We start from the raw sequence: 12,233 nt of genomic DNA on the forward strand, positions 1-12,233 counted from the left end.
TATTTTGATGTTATTCTAAACGATCCCTAGTCTTATATATTATGTTGGATAATAATGATTCACAGACTAGCACATGTATTGATTGATGATGATTATTCATGGATTATAGATATGGAGATATCAAATCAATAATGTTGACACATGTTAGAGAATATGGTATTGGATAGACCCACCTTGAGATACTGCTGAGATCATGGGCGGAGCTAGGATTGGATGATAGGGGGGCAAAGAAGAAGCAAATTTGAATCGGTTGTAGAAGCTATTGAACTGATCTTGTAAAAGAACATATTTCTCTTGATATTGGTTAATTCATTTTCAATTATTTATAAGAACAAAATATAGGTGTTGCGATGAATCCATATTTCATGATCAACATAAAATATTCTTTTTTCTTATTCACACAAAAAATTTCCCACAGTAGCAAATGTATTACATTTCATATAATGGATGATGATATCTATCCATTCAACGTCTTGATATTGTCTTTGCTAGTTCGATATGGATCTACCATAGAAGTTGCTAAAAAATCTCTATAATTGAAAATAACTAGAGCTCAGGTCAATAAAAAGTAGATTAACGGAACATGAATTATGACTATTAAGGACATGTTTTAATTTGGTAAAGTTTGTGACATTGATTACTGGATAACTACCATACCCGGGCACCCCAGGGTTTCCTGTAATTCTCGGGGCATATCTCTATCTCCAGAAAGGGAATATCTGGATGAAAGGAAACTACCCGTAGGTACCCAAGACATCCCATAAACAGGGAAGTTTATCACCAAGAATAGGAATAATGACTCCAGAGGACATATGACCTCCCTATATATACGGAGTCCGAAGACGGTCCAAGCCGAGCAAGGAAGTCACCGACTAGGTTTAGATCCATCTAGGCTAGTTATACATCAATCTATAACAGGTTCAAGCTAATACAAGACAAACAGGATGTAGGATTATTATCCTCAAGGAGGTCCAAACCTGCATAAAACCACCTTGTGTTCTAGTATGATTCATCTACTCAAGGCATCCTCTCTTCAACCTACAAATTCGTAAGATTGGCGGTTCACCAATCGTCGACAGTTGGCGTTGTCTGTGGGGATCATGACAATATGTGTTGAAGAATCTACACAGAATATACCACCAGCATCGCCCAAGCCTTCACCGAGAACCGGTTTTTTGGATGAGGGATTCTACGAAAACTTTACCCCTCTCCCCGGTGAGCCGGTGATTGATCGGGTGAATTTTGACGATGAACTTTTCGACAACGATTCAAGCAATGAGGTAAGTCGAATTATAGATCAATGCACCAAAGATTACAGCATCGAGTTCGAATCACTTGGCTGCCAAGACAATTGTGAACGTTCAATTCACAACAAGTCGGGATCTACCCCCGCAGCTTCTGACAACATGAATTGTTAAGACACCAATCCGGAGCAATCCGATAAAAAATCCATGATGGATCTGGACACTTACTCTAGCAGAGGTTACCCCTAAGAAGTCTTCGCTATCAGAGACATGGTGATGGTCTGGGCAATCATGACAATGACCCTATAAACGGACAGGGCCCTCCAGCTCTCGGTAGGAGTGATGGTCAGCACCAGATGAGCAGACCTCCCCAGATCCTATATGAAGCACTGGTTTTATCGTATCTTGACCATCAGCAGGGGGCGGAATGCTTCAGATCTATGACCACGAAGTGGATCATTCTTCTACAAGAGGCCCTCATGCGTCCTCCGACCACAGATCTAGTAATCCCAACCGGTAAGGACTGGATGAACTCAGCCATCAACTTAACAAAAGAGGTCATCATCTAGGCTGAGAATTCTCATCTGGCCCTAGCCTGAAACAATTCTAATAGGGGTCGATCACGTAATCCCCCGTCGTGAGACGTACCAGATTCGGAGAGGCATAATCCCCAGAACAAGGCTTCCTAGGTTGGCAACCGAGCGAATAACTGCCGATGAGCCTTGCCAATCAAAGGTCATCCAATCAATGACTTGTACGAGGTCAGCGAGTCCAGTGAAGATAGTTGAGGACCCCTGAAGGGGCTTTGTCTACCCATTGGCAATCCGATCGGGGGACGCCCTGACACCAATCAAATCGGGGTTGATCCCCAACCCCCATGGGAAACACTCGAGGCTACTGGAACAAAGCAGGACACCATCAACGGATGCCTGACCTTCTCTCCAGATCTACGAAACATAAGCTAGACAGCAAGATTACGTCCTGAGATGATCGAGAAATACAACGAAAGCATAAATCTCATTGAGTTTCTCCAAATCTATACCACGGTCAATCAAGCGGCTGGTAGGGACAAGAAGGTAATGGAGAATTACCTCCCTACATCCCTTTAAGGGGCAGACAAGACATGGTTGAGTAACCTATCGTCGGGAACAATCTACTCATTGGATCAGCTTTGCGATGTATTCTGAGCCAACTTTCAAGATATATACGTTAGCCCAGCACGAAAAATGACTTCTATAGTTGTGAGCAGACGGGGAATGAAACCTTGCATGAATTCGTACACCGCTTCAGAAATATCCGGAACAACATCCCCAAGATCAGTGACTGCGACGTCATACAAGCATTTACTCAGGGGATCAAGAGTCGGAGTTGCATTGAAGTCAAATCCCTGTCTCTCGAGACAATATTAGCATTTTAAAGTCCATACATTATTCTCATTGGTTGGCTCATTAAGCTAGTACATTGACAATAATCAGGTGCTACGCCTTTTGTTCGAAATTGAAGTGTTTGATGTTGTAGGATTTCAGCGAGAGACATCTTTACCTCGTCTCGTGGTTGCTACGTTTCATAAGATTCGATTCAACTCCATTGTTCATTAGTCACCACGGGTGTTTCACAAGACTCAATCCCATTGTTCATTACTCACCGTAGGTGTTTAGGAAGACAAACTGAAGCCACAGGGGAGGCCAGTCCATGAGAAAACAATCACAACTCTTTGTAGCTGCTATGGTCGGGTTTATCCTTCGAGTGCAGCAATCCAATGTTGCACTCGGAAATGCAACGGCCTCATTGCACTTGTCCTTGGCGTCGGTGGCAAATGATCACTTCCACGGGGGCGTGTAACTAATTGCTACCAGTTGCAGCGCTCAGACTCCACATGCCCACCACGATTAGCTTGTCGGTGTACACGGTATTAAACTTCTTTTGATCCGTACCGAATTCTAAAAACTCAGCTAGGGCACTAATAGCACTTTAAGAAACAAAGCTGCCAGGCCAAAAATACCCACCACCATTCTCCTTTCGGTAGATGGAAAAAGAGTCATCATCGCCGACGATAAAGCATAATGCTTTCTTTTTTAGATGTGATAAAGCATAATGTTGATCATGGATAAGTCGTAATGCAGGGTCAAATAGCCTTGACGAATCGGCACATATCATGACATCAACGACATATCTCAACTTCCTCATGCCATGCCTGATTTATTCCCAGTGAGCATTACAAACCATCAGACAAAAACCTAAATTTGTAGTCCAAAAATCGCCCCGTGCACAACACGTACAACACTAAGGAAAAGTTGAAGCCCATCAAGCTTGCTCGAGCCTTACATTACCATCCCTCCATCAATAGTAAGCACCTGCGTGTACAAGAGTCAGTTGAAATGTTACAAACAAAACTCTGAAAACTCGAGGGAACATATATTCGTAGTTCCACGCACCTGTCCGGTGATATAGCTAGCCGCAGGATTAAGGGCCAAAAACTCAACTACCCCCGCAACTTCCTCTGGCTGGCCATATCTACCTGGAAATTGCATGATAACATGAAGCATTAGTGGTGACCGATGACGTTTGAGTTAATGTAGAGAAAAGAAAGAGAGAATGTGCAGAACAAGAACCAAGCAATCTGACATATCTCAATATGACTACTTGCTATTCTGCCAAAATCAATAGATGACAGCTTTACAGAATGCAGCCTGAGCCCTTCTGTGCGTCATCTGATGTAAGGTAGTTTTAACAAAATTTTAGATCTCAATTTCATAAAAGAAGTACCTAGCCTCGGCTTTTATTTTACTGGTTTGCTTTCTAGTTTATACAAATTACTACTCAGCTATTGCAGTCTATCTACATATTATATACGACTAGCAATGTTAACTCTAGTTGTCCTCCGCTGCTATCTACAAATGAATGGTCTCCCTCTTGCCATCTGTCAAATAAATACCAGCAATGATTTTCCTCTAATGATCTATCAGAATACAAATAACAGCAAGTAGCTTTCGTAACCGGAGCATCACTAAAGAACTATAAGACAAACAAAGGTAACAATGCTACTTGGCCGAGGGTCCACAGCTTAAGACACAACTTAAGATGCATACCTAATGGAATAGTTGACAAGATTTTCTTCTCAAGCTCCTCTCCAAGTTCAGCAGTCATATCAGATGCAATGAATCCTGGTGCAATAGCATTCACCTGCATGAATATTCATAATCGTTTCAGAAGTCAGACTAGCCTAAGTTACAAGTGAGCTCATAATGAAAAGACAAAGATCAGACATTGATATTTCTGCTTGCATATTCCCTAGCAACTGTTTTCATGAAGCCGATCACCCCAGCCTTGGCCGCACTATAATTAGCTTGGCCAATATTGCCAGTAAGGCCAACAACTGATGCTATGTTGATAATTCTTCCCTGCATTTTGACATAAAATACGCACATTACTAACCATGGCAAAATAAAGAACAGGGCAACTTTTGAGAACAACTTGTTTCAGGTTAGACTACAAGACAAATAAAAACATAACTAATGGCAACCAAGTAACAAACTATCAGTCCATTACCTTCCCTGTGAATTCGCTACCTACTGAGTCACAACTCAATGGTTATGGATTGGTCTTAATTGTTATGCTTCTTACCAGTTCAGCTATATGTAATTTCATATATACAAGGTAAACAAAACGATGCAAGGAGGCACTCATTTCATTGTGCTACTGCAAGGAAATTAAGCATAAAATCCTCAGTCCTGACACAAAGCTGTATGAGGAAGAGGGGTCTGCAATACAGGGAGTTGCGAGAGTTGGTTCGTTCTGAAACCTGACTAGAGTTGGTGCTTTTCTAATTAATTTGCCAGCAGCCTACAACAATGCATACATGTTTCTAATTCTAGGGTTCATCTGTACTTACAGAATCCTGAAAACCAGTTGCCAATAAATAAATGAAAAGTTCTACTCCAATTAGCGCTCAGCATAGTCATAGCAAAGTGTGCAGACAATTTTGAAGAGCAGACCAATCTTACCTTTTTCTTCTTCATCATTACTTTTGTGGCAGCCTGCAAAGAATATGCTGCTGTAAGATGCATATAACAATTCAAGTAAAATAAAAACAAAGAAAGATTGCAAACTCACCTGTGTACACAGGAAGACACCTGTAAGATTCAGATCAATTACATCTTGCCACTGAGATTTCTTCATCCTCATTAATAATGTGTCTCGTGTAATCCCTATAAAAACATTTTTTTTTCTGAAAGAAATCAACCAAAAAGGGAGTTGACAAAGTGCAATCTGCCATGGGAACATACCTGCATTATTTACCAACACATCTATTGTTCCCCATTTATCCAGAGCCTAATTGATTCAGAAAGTAATCATAATCATGTTTAATAAAGATTGATGTAAAAGTGTCAAGGAACATTTCCCTTCTGTAAACAAACTGCACTTACTGCTTTCATCATAGATTCTACATCAGCTTCTTTTGAAACATCTCCTCCGAAGGTGATAGCCTCACCACCAGATGCTACAATCTGCAAAAATAGCACTGTGAGCATCTGAATGAATGCATGTTTCAGTTAGGTAAAGGAGAAAAAGGAAATAAACCAACAAATAAAGATTGCCAAAATGCTGGTCTCTGCATATTACTAGCAAACAATTGTCGCTAATTTTAATAGATAGCTAAATAGCTAAATTTCTTTAATAGTACAAAAAGATGAATTTTAATCAATCACATTTCAAGAATCACATTTCTATGTCTTTGTAGTTCTTGCATTGTGGTTATTACTATCTACTAGTCTCGAAAAGAAGTAACAATATGCCAGAAAAACAACCAAAGCTAGTGCAGAATGAGAAGTTATATTTGATAATTGCATTTATTTGATTTATGAGACATAATTCAAGGGGCCTGTTTACATATTCTGAAGTTGCAGTGCCTCACAAATGGCAATGAGAATTCAGCATAGCGGCATTATCACTTACTTAGATAGATCACAATGACAATCCCTTTATGAGGCCAAACATGGAAGAACAATTCAGACTGAGATAATAACTGTACAATGTTGAGAATAAGGGAGAGAGATAGAAACAATGATGCTCTGCAAGGCATAAATCTGGTCACTTGTAGTGAAACCAAAACAAATAACTAGTAACAATTACAGTCAATTGGACATGCACTGCTTACAGATCGTCTTTGTCTTAGCCCTCTAAAGAGTTTCAGACATAAACTGACAGACAGAAAAATAATGCCCAACAAAGTAATTTGCGAAACGACATGCTCACCTCTTTGGAGACATCTTCAGCCTCTTTTGAGGACCGAGCATAGTTCACCAGAACCTAAAAGTCAAGCCAGAGTAAGGCCCTCAGGTTACTGCTAACTTGCCATTGCATGGGAAATAAGACATTTTTGCATTTGCAAGCAGGTAAGTACAATCATATAGCCACATGTCTATCCTTCCTGGAACACCCACTGCCACGGTGTTAAAAGAATGTAAACATTTACATATCTCATTTATAGATAACGGAAGTAAAATATAAAATAAACAGCATGCAACCACGTACGCAGTTTTGCACAGACACATGCGTTCACAAGGATCCCACTGACTGTAAGTTGCTGGCCCTCTCTGGATTTATATAACGTCTTCTCAATATAGAACGATTGCTTTAAACAGGTAAGTAGCTAACCTTGCATCCTGCTTTTCCAAGGGCTAAAGCAGTGGCTTTTCCAATCCCTCTGGAGGCACCTGTAACAACAACAACTGGAGCTTCCAGCTTGGTAGCATCTTGTGCAACTGCTTGTTCAACAGCTGCAACATGGGTTCGCACACCTGCAGATGGCATTGCTTACTTGCTTAGTACTGAATACAAAAAAGAAAAGACGTTAAGATGTTTCCATGACAGAAGATTGAAAAGGATACTACATTATTGCTGAACGTTTCTGAAAGAAATGTGTCAACTATATTTTAGAAACATTACGAATCTGTGAGGAAGAAAAAGAAGTGCCAAAACTTTATCTCTAGCTACTTCAACAAAGATACAACAAGTCTATAGAAGTTCAAGAACAAATCCATTAAATATAAAAGGCTTTGCTTTTCTAACTAAGGTAATAACAAATCTCCTCTCCTAGATAACATTTTACTGTTTGGTGCAACTGGATCTAGTTTACTTCGATTGTTCCTCGTTATCATGATGATCAGAAAGTAGCATCTGCAGGCTCAACATAACACACCGTTGTAGCATAGTGAAGCACATCAATTTGTGCTGTCAGATAGTTCGGCCATTACTGTCTTACTGGTCCTACATGTGATGAAATTCTAATTGCCCAAAGTATCGCCAATGCTTCGCTCCACTGATGGACCATGTATCTAAAACTGTTTACAATATTGGGTAGAAGGGAAATAAAGGTACAATTCCGAATTAACAAAGTTCGAGCCCCTGTATCAATCGATATAAAACAATTCTGCATAGACATAACTCTCCTATTGGGAAAGTTAATAGTAAGCTATCCTCTGCAGCCTTATGTTCTATCATTTTACATTTGTCAGGTTGCTTCTGTCAAGTGGCATATGATGCAGCTTTCCACTTTCATAGATTTGTTAGTTAAATGTCCTATAAATTCCCACAATATTCAACTACTTCCAACTACAACTAACATTCAATAATTACACCTACAATAGTGATTGATGTTTATAATGATAATCAGCCAGTCCTCTCCTCATACTCAATAGTTTTTCCAACCACCAAGCAATCTCAGTTTACCCCATCACCACCACGAATATGTCTGCAGTAAACCCTGCTGTTGTCACCATCAAGTAAGGTTGCCTGTCCCAATCCCTGTACATGCCTATCCCAATCCCTGCACGAGACGGGGTGATGGCAATGTAGTCCAGGTGTGGCAAGCAAGAAAATTGGTAGGTTAACCCAGGCGTTGCAGGGGAGGCGAGACTCGTGCCACAGTCGAGCTCGAACGATCTTTGTACCAGAGCTGAGGACGCAATGAAGGCAGAGCACACTGGCCAAGGTGCTATATTGCCCGGGACAGAACATAGTTGAATGCCCGGGGGAACTAATGGTGTGCCGGCAGGCTCAGCCCAACAGTGGCGGCTCAACATGCAAGGATAATATGATCCTTTTATCCTCTGTGAGTCGCAACGCGCACAGGCATTCAACTAGTAGGTTATCTTAGAAGTGACTGTGGAGTGAATTACAGATAACTGGTCCAACTAAGGTCCAACAATAGAAAATTTTAAATAATATCAGACCTAAAACATCCTACCACTACAAAGTCTGTTACGATCAATCTCTACTGTTAAGACTGCCAGACATGATGACAGGTAGAGAACAAGGAGCTTCCAGCACAGAAATTGATGGCCTGATTTTCCAAAGGATAACAACGTTGTGAACTCTTCCAAACTGAGCTCACTCGGAGTTATAGTCTTTCACTAAATTTTAGTGAAGTCTATGCACCAACACAGAAATGGGAAGTAAAGTAGAAATGTCCTAGAAATTCAGACGCCCAGTATTACCACACAACTCGACTAACTCCATCATAATGCTCCAGTGGTCCAGTTGGTCCTATCGAACTCAAGCCATCAATTGCGGCAAGACAAAGGGATCCTAAAAGAAGAGCGTAGTATAATACATCTCTGATCTACATACTGTGCAAAGTTTCGCCTAGTGAGCGTGAATCCTAGGCCGCAAGAGCAGAGTGCAAGCATTCCACCACAGAAACCTTCACATCAACAGCAAGCATTCTACCCCCACCGTGCTACGCTACAGAAGCTAGATCTCAGAAATCTAGCGCAACACGACGGCACGGAGCCACACCACTAGCCCACAGAGGAGATCAGAGAGGGGGGCGGGGTGCTCACTGGAGAATACGCGGGCGGACCGCAGCGAGGGCGAGCGGGCGGCGCCACCGAAGGTGACGAACCCCCGGAGGGCGACGGCGCTCCGGGATGGTGCGGCAGCGGCGGCCGCCGGGGAGGAGATTGCGGCGGCGGCGGTGGCCATGAGGGACTGGAGGAGGGGTGGCGGGGCGGAGGAGGCGAAGAGGCGGGAAGCCAGAGGAGCGGCGCGGGGAGGAATGCGAGCGTGGTATTTGTAGCCGTGACGGAACACGGAAGCGGAGGATTTCTATTGGCGGGGGGGTGGGGCTTTGGAACTTTGGAAGCTCAAGCGACGACGATGTGCCGGGCGGAGCGCACGAGGCGAGGAAGGGGACGAAGACGAGGGCGGGTCCGAGCCCGGGGGATCTCCTCCGTTGCCTGTTTGGGACGAGCAAGACCCGGGGTCTGACCTAGTGATAGAAACCTGCGTGTCGCACGGGAGATGGGATCATGGGCACACCCGGGATAGAACACTTTGAGCTTCGTGTTGGGACGATGGACGGCAGTGATGCAATACTGGCTGCTATGCGATGGGGATGGCGGTGAATAGGTGTCGCTTTCTGGTTGGCTTCGGCGGATGGTAGATGGGAAGGTCAGTTTGAATCCTCACAGAATGTTCGGTAAGGTTTGTTTGCCACAGTTTCAGCCCTGAGATCTATATTTAATTTAAAGTTTATATAATAAAATAAAATGATTTAAATTTTTATTTTTAATTTAAAATAAAAATCAGATAGCTCAACTAAATATCCTTAATTCACCTACAACTATTAAGATTTTTTGAAACTAAGTTTGATCTGCTCAAAAAATTTAGATCTAAAGCTATGCCAAACATGATCAATTCTTTTCAATTATTACAAATGTGTTGAACATAAATTTTAAAATTAAGAGCAAATTTCACTTTGAACTATATATTGGTGCACTTTGAACCATATTTAATAATATGTGTCATTTTCAATCATATATTTTACGCTAATTTTTCAGTTTGTACAGTGTCTAAGGATGGTGTTTTAACTGTGCTCACGAAAGAGTAGTTCCATCCACCATAGCTCCACAGATTCAATTGGAAGGGTACACTATTGTTTCTAGCCTAGGCTTTCTTTCTCTCAGTTCATTCTTTGTTCTGTGCTTCTTATTTGGCTTTAAGTTGTAGAGATGCCTCTCCATATCGGGCCTCTAGAGTATGAGTGCCATCGCTCGCAAACTTCGTCTTATGCCTATATTTTCTCGCTGCCACCATCACCTCAAGTTGTCGCCTACACAACCGCTCCTCTCTAGCCATGTCTAACTTACCGTTGCCTCTCCTTAAGTCACCACCTCACCACTCTGGCCATATTTACCTCGCCGTCGGCCTGACGCATATCTTCGTAATGCTAGTGAACAGGTAATCAGAGGGTCAGATTATATGTAGGATGTTGACTTTTTGAAAGGTCGGTGGTGATATAAACCTGATACTAGACGGCTCTAACAATTTGAGGCTAGAGAGGAAGCAGGTAACGAAGAATGAATCGAGAGAAAGAAAACTTGATCTAAAAACATCAATCGACCTTTCTATATGAATACGTAGAGCTGAGGTAGATGTAAATGCTCGTCAGGTGAGCATAGTCAAAGGTCAATTCCTTAAACATGATGCAAATTGAAAAGCATCAAATATATGATTCGAAGCGAAAGTTGTTGTTAAAGGTGGTTCAAAGTACACCATATCCACTAATACAAGGTTCAAAATAAAATTTGCTCTAAAATTAAATTTCCCAGATCGTTAAATCTACCTTGTTAAATTGTAAAAGCACAAGAATCATAAACCCGGGCCACTGTGAACTAATAATAAGGATTAGATATAAACGGAAGAAAGGAAAAAAGAACACTTCGGCGACGAACCTTCGGAGCTAAACATTTTTCATGAAGCACGGGAATACTATCTCAAAAGAATATAAAGAAATGACTATTGAATGTAATAATTATTTGTCATGCTTATTGTCCAAAATAATTTATATTGCACAAGATGATACTTATTCGTGCGGAAGAATATGCACATTGGTCATCCTTCCTGATTCCCAGTACCACCAAAAACTCTCAACATTCAAGCAAGTGAGGTTTAGATAGGTAGCAACCACAATAAGCAACGTGCATCCGCATTTTCGTGCATGACTCCACGAGCCAATGGGACCATGAGGAGCTTCTCTTTCCGACATGTGGTCAACCCAAACACCTCAGTCATGTCAATGCCATCGTCTCCTCCTGGCAGCTGCTAGTCAAATTGGTATATAAGATTTCCCAACATTATCACAATGGAGGTCAACACAAAGTTCATTCTAGAAACACATCTAGGATTTTTCAGTTAGAACAAGGTGACTAGTGATAAAAGGGGAGCAAGCCCTTAAGTCATACATTAATCAATTTACACGGGCAGGCAAAGTAAACAATGTTGAGAATGATATGCTCACTGAAAAGGAAGTGAAAAAAGCAATATTCCAAATGAGATATAATAAAGCACCCGGTCCGGATGACTTCATTTTTTTAAGTCATTAAAGGGGATTTGATAGCTCTTTTTTATAAGTTTCATAAATGATCCATGTCTCTTTATAGTCTCGAACTTTAGAATAATTACCCTGCTGCCCAAGAAATCAGATGCATCTCAAATCCAACACGTTAGAACCATTTGTCCCTTTAAAGTGAGTTTTAAGGTTTTCACTAAAGTGGGTTAAATAGACTTGTGGGAGTGGCACATAATGTAGTACGATCAGCACATATTGCATTTATGCCAGGAAGGTTTATCGAAGTGGTGGTTATTTTGCATGAGATGATACATGAGATGTATAGAAAGAAGCTTAATGAGGTCATCTTAAAGATAGATTTTGAGAAGGCATTATGAAAAAGTCAATTGATCTTTTCTTGAACCGACTTTAAGGATGAATGGCTTCTCCAAACAATGGTGTAAGTGGATAGAGCATTTTGTCACAAGGGGTAGTGTAGGTGTTAAGGTTAATGAAGATGTTAATAGATTTTTCCAGTCTAGGAAAAGTTTGAGACAGGATGACCCACTTTCACTACTTATTTATAGTAGTGGATATAATGGCTATCTTGATTGCAAGAGCAAAAGAAAATGGTCATATATTGGGAGTAATACCTC

General features: G+C 41.2%; 1 protein-coding gene across 1 annotated transcript; it reads right to left on the bottom strand.

The window, feature by feature from the left end:
• Nucleotides 1–3,292: 3,292 nt before the first annotated feature.
• Nucleotides 3,293–9,513, bottom strand: LOC133924062 (3-oxoacyl-[acyl-carrier-protein] reductase 4-like). Its single transcript, XM_062369432.1, has 11 exons — nt 9,089–9,513; nt 6,903–7,045; nt 6,501–6,554; nt 5,672–5,752; nt 5,531–5,576; nt 5,358–5,452; nt 5,249–5,281; nt 4,511–4,645; nt 4,334–4,427; nt 3,680–3,762; nt 3,293–3,598 (listed from the first exon to the last, which is right to left on the bottom strand). Exons 1-11 carry the CDS (start codon nt 9,228–9,230, stop codon nt 3,566–3,568), a joined length of 939 nt encoding a protein of 312 aa, XP_062225416.1. The 5' UTR covers nt 9,231–9,513; the 3' UTR covers nt 3,293–3,565.
• Between the last annotated feature and the right edge of the window lie 2,720 nt (nt 9,514–12,233).

Source organism: Phragmites australis, chromosome 7, assembly GCF_958298935.1.
Source record: "Phragmites australis chromosome 7, lpPhrAust1.1, whole genome shotgun sequence".
Lineage (NCBI taxonomy): Eukaryota > Viridiplantae > Streptophyta > Magnoliopsida > Poales > Poaceae > Phragmites > Phragmites australis.

Coding starts and splice junctions, on each gene's coding strand:
- LOC133924062 (XM_062369432.1), bottom strand. CDS start 9,230: ATGGCCACCGCCGCCGCCGCAATCTCCTCCCCGGCGGCCGCCGCTGCC. Junction 5,577..5,671: donor TAGAATCTATGATGAAAGCA/GTAAGTGCAGTT, acceptor TGAATCAATTAG/GCTCTGGATAAATGGGGAAC. Junction 5,282..5,357: donor GTGTCTTCCTGTGTACACAG/GTGAGTTTGCAA, acceptor TATTCTTTGCAG/GCTGCCACAAAAGTAATGAT.